At 42.0% G+C, this 26,731-nt stretch overlaps 3 protein-coding genes across 3 annotated transcripts; all 3 read left to right on the top strand.

The window, feature by feature from the left end:
• The first annotated feature begins 84 nt into the window (after positions 1-84).
• LOC131132384 (islet amyloid polypeptide) lies at positions 85-1,848 on the top strand. Its single transcript, XM_058077974.1, has 4 exons — positions 85-129; positions 926-1,021; positions 1,309-1,452; positions 1,517-1,848. Exons 2-4 carry the CDS (start codon positions 942-944, stop codon positions 1,692-1,694), a joined length of 402 nt encoding a protein of 133 aa, XP_057933957.1. The 5' UTR covers positions 85-129; positions 926-941; the 3' UTR covers positions 1,695-1,848.
• Positions 1,849-3,022: 1,174 nt separating this feature from the next.
• pyroxd1 (pyridine nucleotide-disulphide oxidoreductase domain 1) lies at positions 3,023-7,999 on the top strand. The gene is made up of 13 exons (XM_058077713.1): positions 3,023-3,306; positions 3,400-3,480; positions 3,595-3,714; positions 3,938-4,066; positions 5,568-5,641; positions 5,725-5,921; positions 5,995-6,092; positions 6,186-6,288; positions 6,354-6,463; positions 6,652-6,774; positions 6,882-7,019; positions 7,131-7,220; positions 7,303-7,999. Exons 1-13 carry the CDS (start codon positions 3,229-3,231, stop codon positions 7,459-7,461), a joined length of 1,500 nt encoding a protein of 499 aa, XP_057933696.1. The 5' UTR covers positions 3,023-3,228; the 3' UTR covers positions 7,462-7,999.
• Positions 8,000-8,795: 796 nt separating this feature from the next.
• On the top strand, positions 8,796-16,665 carry etnk1 (ethanolamine kinase 1). Its single transcript, XM_058078295.1, has 8 exons — positions 8,796-9,075; positions 10,159-10,418; positions 10,499-10,639; positions 11,071-11,213; positions 13,629-13,712; positions 13,786-13,946; positions 14,826-14,899; positions 14,980-16,665. The coding sequence occupies exons 1-8, from the start codon at positions 8,929-8,931 to the stop codon at positions 15,050-15,052; spliced, it is 1,083 nt and encodes a 360-aa protein (XP_057934278.1). The 5' UTR covers positions 8,796-8,928; the 3' UTR covers positions 15,053-16,665.
• The last annotated feature ends 10,066 nt before the right edge of the window (positions 16,666-26,731 follow it).

Genomic DNA, 26,731 nt, shown 5'->3' with positions numbered 1-26,731 from the left:
TTGGAGAGCTGATGTCACAAGTGGTTTGAGCGCGGCACCTATAAGTGTTGGCGCATTGGGAGACTGTGGCAAACCTCTGGACTGCTTCACAAAAGACTGGGCTCAGTTGACATAAGTAAGCTACACAATGTAAGTACTTTTTCCCCACTGGTTTTGATTTATTTGTCTAAATAGTTGTCTTTGCAGATTTAGCATAATTACATATTGTATCTCCAATGATCTATGTGGTCCATTCCATCATAGTGTGCCACTGGAACATACATATACATTAGCATATGGGAGTAGCGATGGTTGTCAGAATATACAGTCGTAAAAATGTTTCTGTCTATTATGGGAAAAGGTGAAAATGACATATTACATATGATTTTAACAGAAAATAGTCAATTTCTATTCATCATTTCCAGATAAAAAAATGCAGAGTACATAAATGTTATGTCATAAAAATTCACATGTCATAAATAGTAATGTATATGACTTACATGTGAATATAAATATTATATTCATACATTCTGCAATGAACTAAAACAGTTTACTATTGTAGAATAAATAATTGGTAATATAAAACATATAAAAATCAGACAAATATTGCATAGATGTGACATAAAATTGTAATATTTTATAATGGTGGGAATAATTTATCTCAAAATATATAACTACATGTTGCCATGCAGTAAATATTTGCTACGATGCAATAAATAATAATAATAAATAGTCCTTTCTACAATATTTTTGTCATTATTTGATCTTGATCTTACTCTATATTTTGCATTTCATTAAAATTTTATTTAAAGTACTGTGAAATTAGAAATGAATGACAACATACATTTATATATATCTGAAGACGAAATACTCTATGTTTGTTAATGTACTGTTTGTTAAGTACATTAATGTACTGAATATAATAATTATTGTCTTATCCCGACAGATAGCCACCCATCACGATGTATCACCTGCGAGTGCCTGAGCTCTTCTTAATGCTGTCTGTGCTGCTGCATTGCATCACTGCTGCCCCAAGCCACAGGTGAGCAAATGGACTCCAGATAGTCTACTTTTTAAAAACATTCTTATGGAGTCAGACTTTAAGCGGTGGAAGTGGATGTCAGCACATTGAGATATCATAGAAGCTATATCATGGCAATTGAAATGATATACTGGCAATACAATATGTGCTGCAAAATTGTGCTCATCTGAGGAGAAAAATGTGGAGTGAAATGAGGAATTGAAGTAGACACTTTTCCTTCTCTCTTGGGACATGGCTCCAAGAAGTGGTCATCATCTCGCTGATACAGCTTCCTATTTGTGATTCAGACACTTAAGTCCCAGCTCATTCAGCGAGGAGGAGAGTGCTCCACCAGAGGACGACGGCTGGGCAGTGCCCAAGTTCCCACTTTCTAACCCCTTCCTTGGACTCATGGCGACACGATCACAGCAAGGCCTCACGGCTATGAACAGGTAGACTACCTCTGTGGGACACAACTGGTAGTCAGTAGTTTGACTTCTTTTTTTGTCGTTTTAGCCATCCCATTGAGAAGAGAAAGTGCAACACAGCCACCTGTGTCACCCAAAGGTTAGCAGACTTCCTGGTCCGGTCCAGTAACACCATCGGCACGGTGTACGCGCCAACCAATGTGGGATCTGCCACCTATGGCAAGAGGGACCTATTACTGCCACCAGACTACTATCTTCCTTTTTAGTAGCCTCGCATCTATATATTATGAACTGTAATAACAATCCTGAACAGTGTTTATTCTATCAACTTTACTGTACCTTTTGTTTAGGTTCCTGTGATTTTTCTTCTGTTTTGGTGTCTTTTTTATGCTATTTCTCAGTAGCATGCTCTATATAAAATAAAACACTAAAATGAATGAATTAATCAATTAAAAATGTGGAATCAAGTTGCAATAAATTTGAACATACATGTAAAGGTGTACAAAACAAATAAATTCAACTATACAATTTGGATGAAATAATCCTGATATATCATGCATGGAAGGCATCCTGTCAAATTAATACGTCATATTAGTCCACAAATTAACAGTTGGGGGAATTGAGGAATTGATTGAGTTGGAAGGTTTCCAATTAATGTTATTTGTGATTGTCTGTCTTGAGTTTTGCACGAATATACCTGTATGAGGTATATTTAGCAAATTATCTTTAGATGCATAAAATAACCCACCGTAAATGAATGCACAAATATGTAAATGGTAAATAGTATTACACTTATGTAGTGCCTTTTGCACCTCCAAGGCACTCAAAGCGCTTTGACACAGTTATCACATTTACCTATTAATGATGCAAATATGTCCATGTAACCTGTTAATAATGTTGCAAAAACAAGTTTGTTATGTCACAATGTATCGATAGAGTCATGTGTTCCTGCTAGGGTTATTCAGGGTAGCGTAATGAGCATCAAGAGGGGAAGTATGACGCACAACATGAACCTGTGTTGGATTACCAGTGACCTGATCATCAGTGACACTGACATTTATCCTCCCATTTATTGTTAAAATGGACATAAAAGGCTTCTAAAAAAAAGCGACAGCTTTGCTGATGAATTAAAAAAAACAACAACAACAATGCAGCCATTATGCAACAAACGCACAATAGGAGGGATCATGTCAAGATCTGTCCATTACTTCATGCAAAAATCACAAATAGCATTTGCACTTCAGCTGCTATGCGGTGTGGAGTTGTTTATCACTGAGCTAATGATGTAGGCTGAATTATATATGTCTAATTCATGACCCCACGGACCCATTCATCTCTGACCCTACAGGTGCAATTTTGTGATCTAATTCAGAACTGGCATATCCTGGAATAGCATTAGTGTGAAATAGTGTGAAAAGGGGGTATAGAAATGTTGACACCTATGTATAACATAAAGACAGAAAACCACAGATGCAATTATAAGCACATAATATTATGCAAAAATTATTGTTGTCGGCATACAATGTACGGTTATGTTGCCTTCATATTAATATCGCATCACCTTATAATATCGTCCCTTACCGCCTGCCGTACTTTATGTCAACACGGAAGTGAATTTACAGCGGTCCTGCTACTCACATGTAGCAATAACCACGCACTTCTAGTTTGCCTTACCAGTGACTTAAATTTAGATTTTAGCCAGCATTTACCTGTTACTAGTTCCGTGTTATCATATTTAAAAGACAGAAGCGTAATAACATACACCATGTGAGGTTACCTCGATTGAGCTTGGTTAGCATCATGGCAGATAAAACACGGAAAAGTTTCAAATGTATCATCGTTGGAGGTGGCATCGCGGGTGTGACATGTATTGAGCAGGTGAAACAAAAGCGAGACAAACGCCACAGACATACACTAGTACTGTACACAAGTGTATTGCTACACATGATGTGTGTGCGTGTGTGTGTGTAGTTGTCATGCAGTTTACCGTCAGCTGACGTGGCTCTGATGACCGCAGGCCCCCACATCAAGGCTGTGACCAACTACAAACAGGTCAGATGTAATGAATTACTGTAAGCTTCTAAATGTTACCGCATTTCATCAGAAATTAACATACCTTTTTTAATAACGTGAATGTCATCCTCCTGACATGTCTTCCTTGGAAAGGTGGCCAAAGTTCTGGAAGAATTTCATGTGGAGGAACAACCATCCAGTGTGCTGGAGGAGAAGTTCCCCAACTTGACTGTCATCCACTCTGCCGTGAAAGCACTGCACACACAATCACATGTAAGAGTTTTAGAATAAACTGACAAAGCGAGTTATGCGCGCACGCTCCTCACATAAAGTTGTGGATATTGGCCTTGCAGGTGAAATGAATGGATGAACCTAAATTGCCTTAACCTGTTTTTGTGTATGTTCTGTTGGTAGCATATGCTAGCCAGCGGTTGTGGTAAATTACATTTTTTGATACAGTCCCTTTTTAAATGTACCTTTTTTTTTAAATCCCCAGTTGGTGGAAACAACTGATGGACAGTTTTTTTCCTACGAGAAGCTGTGCATCTGCAGCGGGGCCAGACCTAAGCTGCTAACCCAGGACAAGCACTATGTACTGGGTATACGGGACACAGACAGTGCCCAGGTACTTTCATAAATGCTTTGGAATTGTATTTTACATGCAGGTATGAAATTCCAGAAGAGACAAACAATGAGTAGCTTACATTGACTGGAGGCAGTTTAACCAAACACAATATCCTGTTGACGGCTGCACAGCGGATGAGTGGTTAGCACACAGGCCTCACAGCTAGGAGATTCGAGTTAAATTCCACCCTCGACCATCTCTGTGCGCACGTTCTCCCCGTGCATGTGTGGGTTTTCTCCGGGTACTCCGGTTTCCTCCCACATTCCAAAAACATGCTAGGTTAATTGGCGACTCCAAATTGTCCATAGGTATGAATGTGAGTGTGAATGGTTGTTTGTCTATATGTGCCCTGTGATTGGCTGACGAACAGTCCAGGGTGTACCCTGCCTCTCGCCTGAAGACAGCTGGGATTGGCTCCAGCACCCCTGTTAACCCTCGTGAGGATAAGCGGTAGAAAATGAATGAATGAATGAATATCCTGCTGAGACATTTTCGCGCTTCATTCATTTCCTGTATACAGTCGCCCCTTGTCTATTGCATAAATTTCCGCAAAGTAGGATTCAACATATATATAAAATATCAATATAATAATATATAATACAATATATAATATAGAAAACCTGTTCATGACATTCTAAATAGGACTTTTACCATCGACAAGATATAACACTCCACTCCCTCGTCACCCTTACACTCACACTTAATTTTTGTGCTCAACTGTAACACACAGGATACTGGATCACTGCAGTGAGCCTCAAATCTATTTATTCTAAACTTAGTTTTCATGGAGTGGGGAAGAAGGACAAAGTAAGAAGCCATATCCTTACCACTTCCACACAAAATGGGGGGGAGAACTCTTTTCACTATGTGGCTGATTCCATGCAGTATGACGGTGACCAGCATACGACATATAAATTGTCTTTCAATATTTTTTGACTAATAATAATCCATCGTCAACCATAATAACAATCCATCATCAATTCATTCATTCATTCATTCATTCATTTTCTATCGCTTTTTCCTCACGAGGGTCGCGTGGGTTGCTGGAGCCTATCCCAGCTGTCTTCGGGCGAGAGGCGGGGTACACCCTGGACTGGTCGCCAGCCAATCACAGGGCACATATAGACAAACAACCATTCACACTCACATTCATACCTATGGACAATTTGGAGTCGCCAATTAACCTAGCATGTTTTTGGAATGTGGGAGGAAACCAGAGTCCACACAGAGATGGCCGAGGGAGGAATTGAACCCTGGTCTCCTAGCTGTGAGGTCTGCATGCTAACCACTCGACCGCTGTGCCGCCCCCATCATCAATTCATTTATTAATTTTGAAATAAATGCCAAAGAGTGAGGGGGTGATGTTCCAACCGCAATGTAGAAAGGGACGACTGTATGTCACTATTTCTGTGATTTAAACTGATTAACTTTTTGTGACAGCTTTGATTCAATTTAATACAGACCAAAAAAAGTCATCATATTGCCCCCATTTGCATTTCAGGAGTTTCAGAAGCAGTTATCTAAAGCCAGGAGAATTGTTGTTGTGGGAAATGGAGGGATTGCCTTGGAGTTAGTGTGAGTAGTTCTGCTGGATGCTGCATGATATTTATAATGCAGCTACTGCCATCTTGTGGCGTTAATGAGATGTTCAACCATAGCTATGAGGTGGAAGGCTGTGAGGTGATATGGGCAGTGAAGGACAATGCCATCGGAAACACCTTCTTCGATGCGGGAGCTGCGCAATTCCTCATCCCGTTGCTGGAGGCCGACAAGCCAGAGAGAGCTGCTCCCTGCAAGAGGCCTCGCTACACCACACAGGATACAAAACCCGGAGCCGCCCAGACCTTCACAGCAGGTCTTCACATCATTCTAAATGTAGCATTTCTGTCCCAAAACTATGCTTACACAATATGTACTGTTGTTTACAGATCGAAACACACGAGGACGCAGCTCTGGTCCTACAGAGTCTGGCAGTGCACTCGGTCCAGACTGGCATGAGGGAATAGTTCTCAAAGGAGCAGAGCAGGTGATGACTTTTGCTAACTTTGTTACGGAATACAATCCTAAAGCATGGGGAGTCTATTTATGTTACCCGCTGCAAATAAATCCGTGTTGTCAGGCATCCCGGAGGGTTTCAGTGGAATATCAGTGTGAGGTGGAAAAGATCTTCACCTCCGAGGAGATGCTCACCCCCCCATCACAAACAGACCAACCTGATACCGGTGAGAACTAGATCAAGATTTTGAATCCCCCTTCATTTTAACTTGACATTAAGCTTTCCCCCCAGCATGGCCGGTTTATGTCCAGCTTACCAATGGCAAGACTTATGGGTGTGACTTTGTCGTCAGTGCCACAGGTGTCACGCCAAACACTGAGCCGTTTTTACAAGGCAACAATGTAAGTAGACACATATGCATTTAAAGTAATATGCCTACCAACAATATGTGTAATATAACACAATTGTATAGTTAGAATTGTAAAATATATATATAACATATTGATGCTGCAAGTTAATATGACACTGAGGCCACAAGGTGTCATCATTCAAAAACAGAAAACACCATTCTACATTCTTTTATTTTCAGTTTGCTCTAGCAGATGATGGCGGCCTCCAGGTGGATGAGCACATGATGACATCGGAGCCTGATGTCTATGCTGCTGGAGATGTGTGCACTGCATGCTGGGAGCACAGCCCACTATGGCAGCAGGTACGCATACCACGTGTTAGCATTTTGGCTTGGAGTGATAACTTGCTGATTTTGGGCCTGCATGAGGTGTATTTAGCAAATCTCGCTCTGTGTGTTGTTGTGTACAGATGCGATTGTGGACACAGGCTCGTCAGATGGGCTGGTACGCCGGTCGCTGCATGGCAGCACATGTCCTGTCTGAAACCATCGAGCTCGACTTCTGTTTTGAGCTCTTCTCCCACATTACAAATTTTTTTAACTACAAGGTACATCTGTTAAACAATAACCATTATGTAAATCATCGACGAGGCTACTTCAAGGTCATATGACGCATTTGGCCCTTGTTTTCCCTCACGCATATTTTGGTTTTTCAACAGGTGGTCCTGCTTGGAAAGTTTAACGCACAGGGGCTGGGGGCCGACCATGAGCTGCTGATGCGATGCACCAAAGGCCAGGAGTATGTCAAGGTGACATTACACAAATCAGGAAGTGTCTGTAAACGCATATATTCTGAGATTAAAATGTTATAATCGACTGTAATCATTTCAGGTGGTTCTAAGAGGAGGGAGGATGGTTGGAGCAGTGCTCATCGGGGAAACGGACTTAGAGGAAACCTTTGAGAATCTAATCTTGAACCAGATGGATCTCACCCCATATGGGGAGGAGCTGCTCAACCCCAACATTGATATAGAAGACTACTTTGACTGACTACTGAAGCTGCAAGACACATTTTTATTTTATAGCACATTTTTTTAGGAATAAATATAATAATTTAATGTGTAGTGTCTGGAAATAGAAGTTCAAAAGCAGACACACCACAAATGAACAGCATTTATTTTATGCACAAATGTAGGTTACGATCCTCCCCTCTCCACTGATCTTTAAAGAAACACCTTTTGTTGCCAAGAAGCTCACATTTCCAACCAAACAATTCCTCCTGTGCCTCGGCTGGCCTTTTTTTCCCCCCAACAATAGAGGTTATTAAGATAACACAGTGCTGCCAGGATATGTTTAGGTTTGAAAAATGCAACATACAATAGCAAAGTCAATGATAAATCAACAGGAGCTCCCATCTGTTTATCTCCTGTTTTGCTCTCACGGACTGATATACTGTATGTCCAACTTATTGATGACTCACTGAGAATGCAAAACATCTACATGCATACACTGTAACGATTGCGCAAGAGGAAATGTTTATGACATGTCAGGAAGTCTCCAATAAATCATTAATGAGGACACTTTTCAAGGTGCTAATTGGTGAGTCATCACTTGTGCATGTTCTGCATAGAGATAAGCCGTCACAGTGTAAGCAGAGCCAATGTTTGGGTACAAAGTAGGTTAATCACATGGAACTGTCACGAGTGCATCCGGGTGACGATTCAGGTCCAACTGTACAGGTTTTGCCCTGGTAATGGGTTAACCATTGGGTTGACATTTTGCATATAAACTGAAATGTCATTGGCACAAGGACAATGAATGTTATTCCTTTAGGGTGTTTCACAGCAGTGATGTGAAGGCAGACTATATGGATAATGCAGTGAATGAGGTTTAGCCATTTGTGTGCGCATTCTGCTCTCATTTCACTGGACAGTCGCCATTTAAAGTGAATCAATGTAGGTAAAGTGGATTTGCCAGCTCCGTCGGACTACTTGGCTCGCAGCATTGACATTTATAAACGTCCAGGCTTACTTCAAAGTGGCTAAGGATGTGACGTCAATACTTTAGTGCGTTAGGGCTTTAACGCGTGTACGCTTGTATGTAAACACCAAGGAGTGCCGATTAATGTTACGTAAAACCAACCATTCTCATTTAAATACTAGTCTCATGAGAACTATTAGAACAGGTTTCATTTTGAAAGGCTAGTTTTTTGGGGGGATAAATGTGACTGAGGTTTTAATTATAAGACTGTTCGGGTAATGACAGGCGTGTACTCTTCATTGACGGTGTACGCCGACTTTTACTCAAGCGCTTCTCATGTGACACTCTCCTACCATCATGCATCGGGTTTTTTCCTAGATGGGTGGAGCTTCTAGAGAGGCGTTGCCGCATACTGTCCTCACTGGGATTATATGCTGCAGTCTGTCGCACATTAATCATACATTGAACCCTTTCGTTTTGCTGCTGACGTTACCACCACATAGTTACGATAACAATAAGAATAATAAAAAACGAGATATGGCCAACTACATCCATGTACCCGAAGAGGCTCCAGTCGTGCCAAAAATAGACGTGACAGTTGACGAGAGCGACTACAGAACCGGTGCGTTGAAGCTAATGAAGGAGTTGCGGCCAAACTGGAAACCCTCCGAAGTCAAAATGAAGGTACAGTTTTTTCTTTGATTTTTTTTGTAAATTGATAAACATTTCGAATTTTAGGGTATTAATAACGTAGTAACGCACGCACAGCATTCAAGCTAGCTTTGAGGATCAGAACGTCACTCGCTAGCTTCCGTTTTTCAAATGGCAACAGAACCACCTAAAGTCATGTAATAACTAGTGGAATTACTGCTTTATTTCTGTTAATGGTTTTGTTGTTGCTGCCGTTATGCCAAAATGGGAGAAGCGCCAAAGTGCGGTTTTCTTGGGTTATTATCATATGCGTCACCAAGTCACGACCAAAGCACCGCGAGCATTCTATGAAGCTTGAGTCACTTTGTTAGATACACAATTGAAGAACCATTGCATAAGATGTAGCCTAAAGCCTACCCAAAATAACATTGCTCAGCTGTAGCTTAGTTTATAGTTGGCATTCGTGTTACAATATCCTCATTTGTCTTTATAATCACACTGAAAACAGTGCGTTTGAAACAAATCATCCCAACAAAGCCGCTGTCAATTACGTGCAGTTAAGTTTGAGGAGTGTGTCGTCTTATTTACATTGTCACTGTACCTTGGGAGAAGATCAATATGTAATGATGGATTAAAATAGTATTTTTAGCAAAGTTGGCACTCTTCCTTTGTTTTTATTTGCCTTGGAGAAACAGAACCACTTTTTCAATCGAAGCAAATGTCTACATACATTCCACCAAAGAGAATTCTCAGACATATTCTAGCCCTCAGACAAAGAGCTATGCTGTGGAAAGAGAAGGAATGGGGGTGTGGCACAGTCAGGATGGGAGTTGGTCACGCGCCCTGACCCTCTTTTCCCATCTTCATCAATGAGGGCAAAAAAAGGGGGAACTCAGCAAATGCCAATCATTGCAACCACATGAAAAATAAAATTCCTGTCATTCTCAGTCTATCCCTCATACAGGGAACAATTACGGCTGGTATGTTCACACCCCCCTCCCACCTCACAGAAAGGTTCCTGGCATCAAAACAAAGATAGTTTAGCTTGAATGACAGCCAACAAGCTTCCTTGTTGTTAAATCGTTCTGAAGCATTTCCCAACTTGCATTCCTACAGTTCTTCACAGACGGCATCACAAATAAGCTGCTGGGCTGCTACGTGGGTACAGCGCTACAGGATGTGGTCTTGGTTCGTATCTATGGCAACAAAACGGAACTTTTGATCGACCGTGAAAACGAGGTGAAGAGTTTTCGGGTGTTGCACGCACACCGCTGCGCCCCGCGGCTCTATTGCACTTTCAACAACGGCCTGTGCTACGAGTTCCTGCAAGGAACTGCCCTGGAGCCAGAGCACATTCGCAGTCAACCCATGTTCAGGTATATACTAGCTCTTTTAAAGCTCAACTGTCCTCTTATTTATTTGACATTAGGTTGGATCCCTTTGTCTGCTTTCCCAGGCTCATTGCCAGACAGCTCGCCAAGTATCACGCCATCCATGCTCACAATGGCTGGGTGCCCCAGTCAGACCTGTGGCTGAAGATGGGCAAGTACTTCTCCCTTATCCCAAAGTACTTCACGGACCCTGAGCAGAATGCAAGGTGAGATGACTCACTCATATGTAACAATAGTGTGAATGAAAAGTACTGTATGTGAAAGGTACACAGTAGCCACATGTTGCTACTAAAACAATACATGGGGATTTTCCATGTGTTTATCTGTTATCTGCGCGTGTAGCAAAGACTCCCTCCCAGTGAGTCATCCACAAATGTCTTATCACCTTAGAAAGTCTCCAAGGTTGAAGGGAGGTTGTTACAACTTCCAGTGTTATCACAGATGAGCCCATAAAGTATAAGCCCACACATTGGCCGCAATATTAGGAACACAATCTGATGACATCTAATACAAGAGTGTCATGCCTGTACAACTAATAGTAATAATTCGTTTTTATTATTTTGGTTTCCCGTTTTTCGCTGACCTTTGGAGACTACCAGATGTTTACTTCACAAACTACACGTCTCATCTCCTCCAGGTTGAACACGGAGGTGCCCAGCCCGCCATGCCTTCGAGAAGAACTCGTGTGGCTCCAGCAGAGCTTGTCAGTGCTGGGCTCCCCCGTGGTCCTGTGCCACAACGACCTGCTGTGCAAAAACATCATCTATAACCAGCAGGCAGGTGAGTATCCACTACGTGCATCTGCACCGTTTTGTGTGGCTTGAGTTTGTGTTGTGTCGAGTGAACCGCCTTGGCTCATACGCTCAGGTAGGATTGCATTGAAACTGCACTTCCTCCACTCCTCACACATGTCACTCATTGCTGGTGTTTGTACTGGGCCATAGATAAAAAAAAGGTTTGGATATAATGTTTCCAAATCTTTCATCTCGCATTCTTAATTTACATCTTTTCCCCTCTTGGGTGTTTAAGTTACATAAGTGGTGCTAAAGCCACTATTTTCAGCCCGAACAGAGAAGGACATCATATGTTCCACATATGTTCCACATATAGGCTTTTGGCAAATGTATTAGTTTGCATTTGCGGGGGGGCAATGGTAGGGAGTGAGAAAGCGCTGTAGAATGTAATGTGGGAGGGTGTGTAATGTGGGGCGGGGTGTATATGCGCTGTCAGGCCCCTCGTCCAGTGGCGGCGAGGGGCGAGGCCCTTCTCACAGCTCCTTGTGTCTAGCCTCTCTCCCTTAGGAAGAACAGCCGAGGGTGCGGCTGCCCTGCGCCGCCTTGCCCTGGGGAGGCAATGGAGAGCGACAAACTCCGCGCACGGTCGCCTCTGGGGGCCCCTTGTGTGTAGTCTGCCCTCTGCTCAGCCTTATCAGGATGAATCATGGCACCCTCCAATGCTACTCAGCCACAAGTTGCCCCTCTCTTATTGCTAGGCTTCTTGCGGGTGGTACCACATTTTTTTTGTACCTTTTGTCTTTTCTCTTCGCATCACACCTCTCAGGTGGTTTCCATTTATAACCACATTTTGCCAAGCCGAAACATGCCTCTGCAGAACTGTAAGAACAAATACATCATCTGGGAAGAATTAAATCCCACACCCCAGAACTTTCTCCATGGTTTTGTGTTTCAAAAAAGGGTTCATTGTTTCTGCTAAAACACGGTCTTCTGTGTCACAAGCATCAGGTCAACATCCAAGACAGAACATGGCAGAAATGGCACGACTATGTATGGAATTGTTACACACTTGCAGAATGGTGTTTCAGGCTTGGGTATGATGTGGCTTAAGATGCATTCATGGCAAAATAGAGATCTCTATTCTGTCCTTTACGTCTTGTCAACAAACACACGGAGGAACTAAATCACAGAGTAATCATCATCAAAGCCTTTTGTTGAATTGGGGAAAATAAATATACATAACAAGCTACACACATTACATCATTCACAGCAAAGGTGTCACATGATTGGGTTCACAGTGGACCAATGAGACGGGAGCATTGGAGGGGTGTATTTTTGCGAGTACGGGGGTTGTTCGGTCACGCTGGGGGAAACTGCAGTAATGAGGGCGACAAGGCAAATATTGTCAGTGAGAGAGTGAGCATGTGTGAAAGATGTTTGCCCCAACCTTTTCATCTGCTGCACAGGGGGGGCTATAGCCACTGCCTGGAGGTGTTCAGTTGTGTCCCGCTAGGACCCACACTCCGCCTGGTAACCCATCTCAAAGTGTCTTTCTCTGTAGTCCAGCACCACTTAAAAAGAACCTCATGTTCCATGTGTTAGGGCAATGAAACTAGCCTTAAAGAAAGAGTCCCATTCATTTGGATTGAAGGCATCCCTGTTGAAATAACCCTGTCACAACTGGACATGTCAAAGCAAGGGTTTGTATTTTGAGATCAAGCTTCCCTTTATGCTCATCATTAATGCATGCAGCTGTCTGCCCTGTACATTCTTCCACCCTCTGATCTGAAGGGAATTCTTGCTGCAACTCCTGACTTGATCAAATGTGCATCTAGTTAGAGTTATGTAACTTGGTTCAGTGGGTGGGACTTCATTTTTTTTTCCTTTTTTTGTGTTTTACATCATCTAAAGTGCCTTTTTTACGTGTTGTCTCCTTTTACTACACCCCTTTATTGTCTTCACTCCACATTCTCGTCAAACCTGTCCTAGCAAGCTTGCCACTGTACTCTGCATGTATCCAAAGCAAACATTCTCAATGTCAGCCCATACTTCTCTTTTCTGCTCCGGTGTGCAACTTTAGTGCTGACTTTGTACATTTCCATCCCCGCAAAACATATCACTGTTGTGAGATGATAACTCAGTTTGATACCCTGTCAACCAGATGCTGGAATCCCCCCCCCCTCTTTGTTAGCTATTCTGACTTTTGGTGGTCTCAAAATGCAAACTCTTACTCCTTGACTCCCTCTGCAAGAGCCGGCGGATTTTCCAGCCGCTCCAGTTGGACAGGAAACAAGTCAATCCCTAGTCTAAGGAAACAAGTCAATCCCTAGTCTCAGGAAACAAGTCAATCCCTAATCTGACATACTGAGTTATCAAAGGGATTAAAACAACACGCATCATCATCATCATAGAACATTAGTTTCCCTTGTCCCTGCCTAAACAACACCGCTTCTCCTTCCAGGGAACGTAAAGTTCATCGACTACGAGTACGCTGGCTACAATTACCAAGCCTTCGACATTGGGAATCATTTCAATGAGTTTGCTGGTAAGTTGGGTCTCACGATGGAAGAATGAAATATGAGAGAGCTGCTTTTCCATACGTTTACTGTTCTCCCCAGGTCTGAACAAAGTGGATTATAGTCGGTACCCACAGCGGCCCTTTCAGCTGCAGTGGCTCCGCTCGTACCTGGAATCCTACAAGGAGCACAAAGGCCTGAGCACTGAGGTGACGGACAGAGAAGTGGAGGTCCTTTACGTGCAAGTCAACCGGTTTGCCCTGGTAAGTGCTTTTATTGCGTGCTGCTGCTCTTCTGGAGACGTTACTTAGTTACGTTTGTTTGATTAAGGCCACACAAACAGCCTTAGATGTCAGGGAGAACGGTAGAGGTAGCTTTTATCTTGAAATCTCGTTTTGACACTTGTGTTAGTCACATGTTTCCTATACAAGCTTGTTATTTACACAACACCTCCTGGAGCCACATTTTGCCTGCAGGCCCATAGTGTACCCATAGTGTACTAAGAATGGCACAGGACAGCTTTTTGACTCCACTATTCTCCATGGAGTACCCGTACACCCTTCACATTTTATTTATGATGTAACCTGGATATAGCTTAGTCTGTGTACATCTTGGAGGGGACCATGCTCTGCTTCAGAATGTCACAGTATATGTTGGAAATTACCTTTACCTCAATGAGCTCCCAGTGCCGGCAGCACTCGTGCATCCCATTCCCATTATTCAGTGAATAATCTATATGCTGCTATTCATGGTGTACACAGACAACTCTGAAGTATACGTTTACTTCCTATAGTACAGTATATTCTTCAGATATAAAAGTAAAGGTGAGATATTGTAGAAAGAACCATACATTGATATAATAGTATTTCTTACTGTGCACGCAATTTATGGTGGTCAGGTGTTGCATTTAGAAACACGAGGAGGGGCAGTTGACTAAACCTGTCAAGGAGACATTTGTTTACTGTCAAGAGTAAAAGGGGACAGTGGGAGGATGGACTAGTGTATTGTTTTTGTGTATCTGGGTTAGGTATTTGTTGCTGTTGCCATAGGGCCTGTGCTGGCCCTGCGCCAGCTCACATAGGCTGCGTTTGGCGTCACGAGAAGACTAATCCTTTTGTCTTCTTTCCTTTGTCTTCTCTCAGGCATCACATTTCTTCTGGGCTCTCTGGGCTCTGATTCAGGCCAAATTCTCCACCATTGACTTTGACTTTTTAGAGTAAGTCGTCATCTCCGAGTAAAGTACCTCCACGCTAATGTGCGACTAGTATTGACCTTCTTCTGTGTCACTTTTTACAGGTATGCGTTGCTGCGTTTCAACCAGTACTTCAAGATGAAGCCAGAGGTGACGATGTTGAGCCTACCAGAATAGAAGCCCCCCCCCACACGCACACACTCTTCCTGCTGCTCTTTCTAGCCTCCACCCTGCTCTGTGCCTCTCTTATTACAAGCATAGAGCGCCCTCTATGGGTGTATGTTGGGAAATGTTATTCAGTCAGTGCCTGCTACAGTAGGTCATCTCCGCTTGTCCTCATGGCAACAGACCACTACTTAATCCAGAAGCTCATGTAATGCATCGTGAGTACTGATTGACTTAACGACCCGCTCTAATGTGAAGCATTGTAAATATACATTTAAAAGGAATCTGCGGAGCGCACAGAGAGGTGAGCCAAACACTAATGTGATTGCTCGGAGGCGCTACTAATCACTCCCACAGCAACCCCCTGAGAGGCAAGCAAGCTAACAGCCACACAAAGAAAGACGAGGAAGACGAGTCTCAACATGCGCTTGGTGGCCTTTGTTTTGAGCCCTTATTTTTGGCCAGCATATACCGTGCATGGCTTACGTACCAGAATAGCCATGCAGTCATTGTTTCAGGTGAGGGTCAGAACGTCTCACTGTAGTTTTTTTTTTTGCATTCCATGTCCATCATGCTGCTTCTAGTTTGTTTGAAACGGTAGCTCATGTGGCAAAGCCGGCAGCATCGGGATCATCAGCCGGAAGCCATGACGCCATCCTAGACTAGACCAAAACGGTGTCACTGACACTTGTAGATTTGTCATTTTGAAGTGCACATTGTAAATGTAAGTGCATGTTTAGAAAGTGCGACATCAGCTGCAAAAGTGCTGCTCAGGAAGAAAACCGTCTAAAAAGGAAAAAAAGGCTGCTATTTGAGACGGACCAATAAACACAAAGCAATTAATAAGAGGCCTTTGGAAGATTTGGTGACTTAACAAACCCAAACCAAACTTGTAAATAATGCGCACCAACGTGTCGTGCAAAGTGTAAAGACAGCAGTCAATGAGGGCTACTCACAAATAGATTTTTATTATTTTAAGAGTTTGCTGGATGCAATAACAGTTTGAGCTTTTAACAATAAGCAGAGCTTCCTGTGCAATTGAAACGTGCAAAATGCAACCACACTTTAGACTAGAGACCAGAAGACTGGATGTCCGCATTGTACAGTTTATCTTCCATAGCAAAGAACTAGATGGCGAGCTGTTTGTTTGCCAGTGTGCTCTTATTTTCTACTTCTCCTGATTTTGAGGTAATGTTACTATTTTCTAGCGTTGTTCCATATTTCATGCCAGTGAATTCATTTGGAAGCAGCATATGTAATGCACAGAAGTGTACGCGGTTTGGGGGAACACGTTGAACGGTTCTTACTGATGCTCGGACTGTTTACATAGCATTTGTCACATGTGACTGCCTCATAATCATCACATAATTTCCGCTGTCACTACCAGGCTCTCGACATTTCATTTTCAACTGCATTCATGTTTTGCTTTTTAGTTTGGTCATTTTTTTTATGTTTCCTGTGGCCACTGTAGTATAATGTTTATAATGTACAGTAAACAAATGCAATATCTTTTTGCTGTTTGAATTTTTCTTTAAAAAAAAAAGTTGTAATAAAATGAATAGCAAATAAAATCTGACTTTAAATACTGTAAACAAGCTTGAGAAAATAAAATGTATTTACTCTTACCGCTTTGGTATTCGTGTTTTTATACAATAACTCTTATTTGTAAATATAGGAGAAAGTTGGTACAGTACTTACATCATCTGTCCGCTAGAAGGCAGCATTTCCTCGTCGGTGAAGACGAGTAGCCACGTCTACATTTTCACCACGAGATGGCAGCAGAGCCTTAAGAAACGAAAATGGGCGAAACCTCAGCACACGAAACACATCAGTCTGGGATTATTATGGGGTGTATTTTTGTTTCCTGATATTGCTCCGTAATGAGACCAACCGCATTTCAAACAGTGTTACATTAACAACTCATATTTAAAGGAGCATTGTACAACATTTTATTTTATAAAGTAAAAGTAGTCAATAAGTAGTGCATTGAGAATTGACTTACATTTTGCCGTCATGTCGGTTAAATTAAATACCCATTCATGCCTCCCACCCAAATGTCTCATTCTCCAGAAACAAGACCTACTTTTTGTCTGTGCACTTCTATCTTCCAACAATTACAGCAACTGACTGTAATTCAGTTATCTCCCTCCTCCACGCACACAATACAGACATTAATTACCAACACAATCCAATATTTGCTGCTTTGCACCCACACTGTTGTATAACTCTCTTCCCCCTTCAACAAGTACATACAATAAATGACTACTGCAGTGTCCCTTAAGGATAACTACATCTCCTAGTGTATTCCCTAAACAACATGTAGACATCATAAATGAGCATTAGCACCTCCTGTACACTAAACTGGCACAAGCACAGACACATTGATATGGGCAATGTTTTCCTGTCTGTTTTATTTACATTTTCTTAACTCACAACTAGCTCTCCTCTAATGTATAGGTTAAAAAACTACATTAATTGGCTTGACTCAAAATGAACAACAATCATGTAGCGTGGGCATTGTAACGCGAAAAAACAACTTGTTTGGAACAACTGAGGTAAACATGAGATGCAGTACGTGGCCGCAGTCACCAGAGGCGCTGTTGGCCCAAGTTCAAATAGTGGGCATTCAGACCTCTGCTGTGGAAACTGGTCAGTATAAAACACTGGCATGGGAATGGGAGGTCAGAACAATTCAATAATAAAAAACATAATAAAACAATGAATCCATCAGTTTCAGTTCATTTAATTGCTAGATTGACCCTGAATTTTAAGACGTTATTATAATATCAGTGAAAATATAATTTGAGACAAAAGAAAAGACCACCAGAAGCCTATAATAAAATGGATAGTGTTTCCATTTTTGCACTTCCGTATTGACACTTCAATATGTACCGGTATACAGTCAGTTTATTGCAGTTCATTGGTTGCTGACCCAATGGTGATAAGTGAATTTCTGTGTAGTTAGAGCCCTCTAGACATAAAATAGCACCCCCACAGTCTTCTTTATACTTGTATTATGCAATATAGTATACATAATAATAAGTAATAAGACAGACATGTTAGCACTGACAGCGTGCTCCTGGCGGGAGCATATAAACAGAAGGTCATAAACAGGTTTTCTACCCGTTAACTACAAAAATATTTGGTCAAAAATCGGGAATCCGATTGTGTGGAAATTCAGTTATCACGGTTGGGTCTGGAAGCAATTAACCGTGATAAAGGAGGGATTACTGTCGCGATCCAAAGTACGCTATTCATATTAGAAACCAGCATCCCATCCATTATGGAGGCCAATAAGCTATTTAAGGTCAAATTGCAACATACTGCAGCTTTAGAGGCCTTATATGGAGTATCTGTTTCCTTCCTTTATCCCTCCAACATTCCAGCACAGCTTGCCAAGCTCACTTGCACATTTCCATGAGGAGGGACGGCATAATGGGAGAGGATCAGAGAGCTAAACGAGGGCCTAAAAAGATACTGAGGCAGATTAGCGGCGCTTCCCACAAACGCAGACAGCTGCTCATAACCACGGCCGGGGACTAAAGATTCCAGATTAGCGGCGGGCGCTACAATACCCAGGCAGCTGCCTATAATACAATAGTGACGTGGAGGCACGGAGAGTGTGGGGGGGGTGGGGGATGAGCCCTCCAAAAACATGTGTTATCATCACAAAGGGGATTGTCGGCTTCAAGCGCTCTCACATCCCTCAGGATCAAACAGGCTGACGTTTATCGTGGCGGCGTCACCAGTCGTTCTTCTCGCCCCCTCTTTTTTTTTTTTTTGGCTTTGTCTTTCCCTCCCTATCCTCTAAGCCATCATAACACAACAAGACAATCCCTTTTGTCAGGAGTTCCTCTCCGGCCTCCTTTAATTCAAATTGATCAGCAACACATGAGTCCATAATGTAATGTATCTCCCAGCTATGCATTGTTTGCCGCCATTCTTATACTCATCACAGACACAGAGCAGGCGCTTTGTTGCTCATTGTCAGCTCTCAGACAGGACAGGCGGCACATTATGAGGCAACAATTACAAGAATTAGACGAGAATTGGACGCAATGAAGTCATCCGTCACCCAAGGAGCTTTTTATCGGAAACCAAACAACCGACGACAACATTTCATCACCGCAGGTGCGCTCATGCAATGATGCAAATTCAGGGAAAAATCACATTCACGCACCTGCCTCTATAGAAACATATGAAGTTATGCATTGCCCTCAGACACCTTGTCAAACTTTTACATTTAATACGTGATTGGTGCACCTGCAGAGCCAAAACGGTGCGCTGCTCCCAAATCGCACGGCCCCACTATGAGCCATTAGCGGATTGGAAGCAGGAAGTCAGTGGCACAGCTGCAGATGCGGAAAGGTAGTTACGTACATGCAGCAATGGAAATAATACAATATTTATTTTAGTGTTATGTTATGTTAGGGACTGTTCATTTTAATGGAGACCTGCCAACATGTACACATTTATAGTACTTCAAATGCAATTTGACTCTTGGATATGTTCAGTTTCAAGTTCAGGCATCACCATACAGACAAATAGATCAGTTTCTCTAGTATCTCATATCATAAGCACTGCACTATTATGATTATTACATTTTAATATTTTTTAAGTAGTCCTTTACAGTTTTCTGCATCAATCAAGTGAATAAACCACCCCGCACTGTGTCAGCATTAAGCATATAACCAAACAGGAGCAAATAAATCAAATTTTCTGTTTTGTTTTGTTCATTTTTGGATTTCATTTTGAAAAATATATGAACTACTGCCTTAATATTGACATATAAATAAAAGCTAATGATAAAGCACACAACAAACATCAATAAACAAGCCGAAAAGCTCCAAATAACTTATGTATTAGAGAATATAGTTGGTTTAAATGTTGTAAAATGAAGCTATATTCCTTCTGAGTAATGGCCACTGGTATTAACCACTATTATGGCCATAAATGATGCCTTATGACTTGATTTCTAACAATTCCTCAACAGACATGCACGTCGCATGAGAGCACTTGACGAGTTGACAGTTTCTATGGACACATTAGCGCTCTTTTCATGTTTTTTTATTCTGCCGGCATGCACATCATAAGCTTCCTTCCAAGTTGAGACAGAGAGGGATTTAGGTTGGTCACTGATGCTATGGTCAGTAAACATGAAAATGCACACTAATGCATATACGGCCAAGTAAATCCCATGTGTAGACACGTTAACGCATATTGCTCGTTTCCCTCACCCCAAGAGAAATCATCAGTGTGGATGGTAAAATAATAATATATATGGATGAGATGCTTTTTTAATGAAAAAGAAGCACAAATCTAACGTTTCATCTTTTTGTTTGGTTTATGTCATTAGCTCATGGCCTGAATCTGATTCCTTATGTTAAGATAGTAAAATGAGGGGGGAAAGCTTGGAAATATCGCCTCTTACCATGAATTAAATATACTATTGACCCCTGGACTGAACGCATCACTTTCCAATTTGCTGTACCTTGAAAATTTGACAAGAAAACGTGATAAAGATTAAAAAAAAAATGATGTTATATAATGTTATTGTGTATTATCAGGTGCTTTTGGATGGTGCAAATTACTGATCATACACAAGATGATTTCTTATACTATGGTTACCTGATTTCAGGGGTGTCAGGGGATTCAGGGCCCAGTTTTTTTTTATTTTTCTGCAAAAAACAAAAAAATAGTAATCTTAAAATAATATAAACAAACATAAACATAGAAAAATCTTACTCAAATTGTAGAATTAGTAATAAATAATATATGTACATAATATGAACAATTATGTCATATTATTATACATATATATTTTTGTCGAATATAATAAATGTTGAATTTCAATATTGGCATATAATGTGGACCATATCATTTTTTGGTGTACCTACTGCATTGACCAATGCTTCAAATTTGTATTTGAACACAAAATAATTTGAATACATTAGTTCATTCCATTTATACAAGAGTTTAATGTTGACTAAAAGTGATTTTAAAAGCTTTTTTACAGCGATTTTCGCCTGTCATTTCGCAAGCGGCCAGTAGATGTCAGCAATGAAGCGTTTAAAAGCCTCCCTGCCTGATTCTCAGCATCTATTTTGGTTGTGAGGACTCTCAAGTGCTTTGGAGTTGGAGATGGTACAGATGGCAGGCCTGAACGCAACACTTATCCAGACATTTCACTGTTCGCAGAGTGATATCAAAGTCAACTCAAAATGGAGACTGTGCCATCAACTTGAAACTAATTCTCACACTTCCAACAAAATTGTATTGTGAGTGAAGTCGCTGTGGAGTTGTTGTGGGGTTTTTTTTTTTGTTGTTTTTTTTTTGTTGGTCAGCATTCAAGCGCAGATGTCCCCCCTCTGTGTGTGTGTGTGTGTGTGTTAAATAAAAACTCACATCCTCTTAAAAACATTTCAGCTGTGGATTTTCATGGATAAATGCTCACAATTATAATGTTTTAATCCAGATTGCATTCAGACACATTTATTTATTCCAGAGTTTAAATCATGGATTGCCAAATTAAATGCCGGAAGAGAAACAAATGTCCTAGATTATTACTCAAATAGTATTAGTTACTTGTCCATTTGCCCAGATAGTGTCAAAATTCATAACACTGAGTATGTAAATACACTTTATGTGTGTGCCCTTTGTCCTCATACAAGCTTAGAATGAATTTCCCATGTGGAAAAAAGTAAATTAGAGTGCACAGATTGATGCAGCCTGGGAGCAAATGTGTTTTTTGGGGTTTTTTTTTGTACACAGACAAAACATGTTTACAGTCACTTTGAGGAGTAACCGAATGCGTGCAGGTCCGACAAGAGGTTATCTGTTCCAATTCCGAGAGGGCGGGGCCTCCCGTTTCTTGCTGTGTGATTGGCTGACTTGTAAGTTTACTTTGGAGGGTGTTGCATTTTGTTTTTTTCTCCCCCCTCGCTCCCAATTAAATGTGGAATGCAGCACTCGGGAAGGCCATTTGAAGTGTGTTGTGTTTGCATGCTTTCAATTGCACACACAGAGGTCATTCATTGTGACCCACTCAGGTAAAACAGGCCTTTTCCTATCTGTTTCTTTCCATTTGTGTTTCATCTGATGACCCCCTGCTATTTTTTTTTCAGTACAAAAATCACAAAAGCGGGTTTTGTGTCTTTGAGATCAATACAAGCCGTGCATGCATGAGAAAAGACTTTCAAAGTCCGGTCCAAACAGGCAAAGAACCGATGTCATTGACGGCAACAAATCTTCCACAAAGAAAGATATATATTAGCACCTAGGCTCAAATGTGAAAAGGATGTGGAAATAAAAGGGAATTTGAACTTAATGAACATGCATTAGTGGCCTAGAAGTTCTTTCATCAGACTCCTTTTCAAACATGTTTTCACATCCCCTCAGATGCAACATCACAGTCGCAGCGAGTGTGACAGCGCCGAGAAAGTCTTTATTTGCTCTCAAATGCGTCTCATCTGAAATAATGAATATGTCCTTGAGAAAAACAAAGAGCCCCTACAAAACAGGCTACTCTTCTACACACACACACGCAGGCGATGGAGATGGCTGATAATTGTTTTCAAGTCTGCCACTGCTCTGTAAATGAGTTTGTTCGTGTTCCGCGGGGCCGATTAGCTGGGCTCGTCCTTCCTTCCTTCCTTTCACTCCTCTCTGTGTTTATCTCTGCCTTTGTTTTCTTCATACACGACCTGACCTCATCTCTCTCTGTCTCTCTCTCTCTCTCTCTCACACACACACACACACACACACACTCTTTTCTATTAACGCTCTTTGCATCTGGATTCTTCTACCTGTGATCCTTGTTTGCTCACTTTCCTTGACATCAGTCGCCTCCTTGCGTCCTCACAGTCCACTGTGTTATATACGGTATAATCAAAAGGTATCTTGCATATTTGGTCCATAAAAGTATGAAAAATATGTATTAGTGAGCTTATATATCCATTTCATTCAGGGAAAAAAACAACTCTGGCCTTGATATATTGCATACGCGCTCTCCGAGTTCACTCTGTGCATCACTTTCAGCACCTTGCTGCATGGAACAACAGCATGAACGGAGTGAGCCCTCTTCTCAGTCATACAGCAGGGCTGCTCGCTAGCACACACACACACAGAGTGCAGAAGAGTGGAGCCTCTGTGAGGAGCGACGCAGGGTAACTTTTCTTTAAAAAATCTCGTCTCGTAGAACCAATCTCGTATATCGTTTCGTCTCATGAATTGAGTGTCTCGTGACAACCCTCGTAGCCACACAGACGCTGCCTTTCAATCCACATTTTGAAGGATAGTTCAGATTTTTTGACATGTAGTTGTACGACATCGACATCCCCATCAACGGAGACTTCACCCCCCCCCCACACACTTTGTCCCATGAGCCCAGTTCTGCTAGGATTTGAGTAATGAGCAACGTTATTTCGGTTAATTGCTGAGGCTGAGTGTGGCTTCTCAAAACAATATGCGTTCAAAAGTGCAGAATTACAAAAATGCCTCCTCAAAAAAAATCCAACTTTACAGTTTGGGGGCGGATTGGGGGGTTAGTCACAGGTGGTGTACTACATTGCTGATGAGGATGTCATACGACTTCATATCAAAAAATCTAAACCATCCCTTTAAAGTACAGACTTTACACTACCTGTCACTGTTTTGTTATTGACCCAATGGGGACAGTTTGGGGAACACCCCTCCCTGTGTTTCAGGGCACACAGCAAATGTATAAATGCATACTTGCAGCACCTTTGGGATTAACTGGCAGAGAGATGGTGAGCCATGCCGTCTCCAAAATCTAACATCCATGCAAAGGTCACACATTTTGGATGAAAGAGAAGGCCTTGAAAATGTTCTTCAGGAATCCTGTTTTAGGGCTGAAAACTCAAAAAAAAAATGTTCCCTCTATTTTCAACAGCCTGCTGTCCAAATCATTTGGTCTAGAGCGTTCCCTGCTTTCCTTGCATCCTCGATGTGCTGTTCTCTCTGCTTCCCACTCTGGGGATCCCAGCGGTCCCAAGAGAACCCTCCGAAACCCTCGATGTCTGGCTAATAATGGCTACCCTGTGTGGCTTATTTAGACTGCAAGTTTCCATTAAATCTCGGTGTGTCATTACAGTTCATATTGTTAATTATGCAGCAAATGTCCCCGAGGGAATATCACGGAGGCCACTACTCTACAATCTGTCCATATGGCACTTAATTAAAAGTTTTCTTAAGAATAAATTGCATTCAATTCAATTAAAACTGTAATGTCATAGGAAAATAATGGGCATAGCCTCCTACGACGAGCAGCTTAGAACACACATAAAAATCTATTCTGTGTGGGTTTTTTTATTTTTCCGCAATGTTTGCAATGGGAAAAGTGCATATCTTCCTTCCAAAAAAAGCCCCCTAGTAGAAAATATGCAAAAAGCAAATATCACCAAAGCCTCCTACATGCCACCGAGCCCCAGGCAACAACTGCGCTCGAACACTCGAGCTATTTCGAGATTCCACTCTTGGAATTCACACCATGACAAATGAACCATTGGAGTTTGGAATTCCTATTTATCTGCCGCCGCACAGAGGCACTTGATTTGGGTGTGAAGAATAAAGGAATTATACGGACAAATAAAAATAAAAATAAAAAAACAGCCGACTTAAGGGATAAATGATAAAAAAAAATAAATAGATGCGTTTGTTCATCAGATTGAGGGGGTTTTGGGTGGGCGTGTCCTTATCTTCGCAAAGCAAATAAATAAATTAAAAAATAGCATCTGATATTAAGCATCCCTATCCGCAGATGCACTCCCACTGAAGCCCTGCGGGATTACTTCCAAGTAAAGACACTTCCCTTTGAACGACAAATGATATATTACTTTATTTTTTTAACCCCCGCCAGATTTGCCATTCAAGCCCAAACAATGTCATCTTTCTAACCTGTAAAAAGTCAGACGCTGTTCCCTACGAGATGCTGACTTCATGTGTTGACGACATTGACTTCCCCCTTTCGCTGGTTAGGCACTGAAGGGCCCTAAAGCGTAAACAAAGTGTGTTTCTTGTTCTTAACACACAGTCTTGGCTCAGCTGTGGCGTGGACTTGGCGGCAACGTGGGTGTGTGTGTGCTCTACTGCTCACTCAAGCTCACTTGACAAGCCCCTACGACCAGCAGCCTACAGGTGATTAACACACAAAAGCACCACTGGCGTGGTGGTGACACATTTAAGAACTTTCATTTCACTGGGAAAAAGCCACACATTTAAGAACTACCATTATCAGGTTATGCAGATTTATCCACAAAGTATACAATTATTTGATGAAATATGTCCAAAACCATGCAGTCATTCTACCGATTATCCTCAAGAGGGTCGTGGGGGTGCTGGAGCCTATCCCAGCTGTCTTCGGGCGAGAGGCGGGGTACACCCTGGACTGATGGCCAGCCAATCACAGGGCACATATAGACAAACAACCATTCACACTCACATTCATACCTATGGACAATTTGGAGTCGCCAATTAACCTAGCATGTTTTTGGAATGTGGGAGAAAACGGACACACAACTCCACACACAGAGATGGCCGAGGGTGGAATTGAACTCGGGTCTCCTAGCTGTGTGGCCTGCGCAATTACTTTTTAATATTTTTTATTTTCATATAAAAGTCATTTTCTGTATATATCCTATATATGCCATCCTTTCAAAATGGTTAGGGTATATAGTTTTACTAATTTAAATTTCTTTCATAATTCATGACACACAACCAACCCTCTCAATTTACCGGTCGATCTATATTCCCACCCTCACCTATGGTCATGAGCTTTGGGTCATGACCGAAAGAATGAGATCGTGGATACAGGCGGCTGAAATGAGTTTCCTCCGTAGGGTAGCTGGACTCACCCTAAGAGATAGGGTGAGGAGCTCAGCCATCCGGGAGGGGCTCAGAGTAGAGCCGCTTCTCCTTCACATCGAGAGGAGTCAGTTGAGGTGGCTCGGGCATCTAGTCCGGATGCCTCCCGGACGCCTCCCTGATGAGATGTTCCGGGCATGCCCAGCCGGGAAAAGGCCCCGGGGCAGACCTAGGACACGCTGGAGGGACTATGTCTCACAGCTGGCCTGGGAACGCCTTGGTGTCCTCCCGGTGGAGCTGGAGGAGGTGGCCGGGGACCGGGAAGTCTGGGCTTCCCTTCTAAGACTGCTGCCCCCGTGACCCGGACCCGGATAAGCGGAGGAAAATGGATGGACGGATGGATGAACAACCAACCCGAATTCATAAGCTCTGACTCCAATATAAGATGACCCCCTTTTAGGTCTCTAGGTGTCACGTCTAAAACCCTTCAGATGTGTGGGAGGGTCAAGAAGAAAAGCTCTGACCTCTGAATCTCTCGACCTAGAATGTCTAGAACATAAGACGATGTTCTTCATAAGAATGGAAATACATATGTGTATGATTAGTAGTGTATCCAGAAAAGGAATAGAAACATAAACTGTAATTTAGGTTAATTTAGGTTAACCACTCGGTCACCCTGCAGCCTCCAAGATCATGCATCATTTAATTAATTTTCTATGCCACTCATTAGGGTCGCAAGGGTATGCTGGAGCCTATCCCAACTGACTTTGGGTCAGAGGCAGGCTACACCCCATCCATTCACACTCACATTCATACAGTACAATTTAGAGCCTCCAATTAAAGTGAATATTTTTGTAATGAGGGAGGAAG

Source organism: Doryrhamphus excisus, chromosome 7, assembly GCF_030265055.1.
Source record: "Doryrhamphus excisus isolate RoL2022-K1 chromosome 7, RoL_Dexc_1.0, whole genome shotgun sequence".
In the NCBI taxonomy this organism is placed as follows: domain Eukaryota; kingdom Metazoa; phylum Chordata; class Actinopteri; order Syngnathiformes; family Syngnathidae; genus Doryrhamphus; species Doryrhamphus excisus.
Note: the sequence above shows the minus strand (reverse complement) of the source record. Positions and strands in the feature narration are given on the sequence as shown.

What these genes read in the sequence shown, in the direction of transcription:
- LOC131132384 (XM_058077974.1), top strand. Translation starts at nt 942, where the DNA reads ATGTATCACCTGCGAGTGCCTGAGCTCTTCTTAATGCTGTCTGTGCTG. An exon ending in ACTGCTGCCCCAAGCCACAG is followed by an intron (nt 1,022 to 1,308) that starts GTGAGCAAATGG and finishes TTTGTGATTCAG; the next exon opens with ACACTTAAGTCCCAGCTCAT. An exon ending in GGCCTCACGGCTATGAACAG is followed by an intron (nt 1,453 to 1,516) that starts GTAGACTACCTC and finishes TTGTCGTTTTAG; the next exon opens with CCATCCCATTGAGAAGAGAA.
- pyroxd1 (XM_058077713.1), top strand. Translation starts at nt 3,229, where the DNA reads ATGGCAGATAAAACACGGAAAAGTTTCAAATGTATCATCGTTGGAGGT. An exon ending in CTGTGACCAACTACAAACAG is followed by an intron (nt 3,481 to 3,594) that starts GTCAGATGTAAT and finishes TTCCTTGGAAAG; the next exon opens with GTGGCCAAAGTTCTGGAAGA. An exon ending in CACTGCACACACAATCACAT is followed by an intron (nt 3,715 to 3,937) that starts GTAAGAGTTTTA and finishes TTAAATCCCCAG; the next exon opens with TTGGTGGAAACAACTGATGG.
- etnk1 (XM_058078295.1), top strand. Translation starts at nt 8,929, where the DNA reads ATGGCCAACTACATCCATGTACCCGAAGAGGCTCCAGTCGTGCCAAAA. An exon ending in TCATTTCAATGAGTTTGCTG is followed by an intron (nt 13,713 to 13,785) that starts GTAAGTTGGGTC and finishes TGTTCTCCCCAG; the next exon opens with GTCTGAACAAAGTGGATTAT. An exon ending in ATTGACTTTGACTTTTTAGA is followed by an intron (nt 14,900 to 14,979) that starts GTAAGTCGTCAT and finishes CACTTTTTACAG; the next exon opens with GTATGCGTTGCTGCGTTTCA.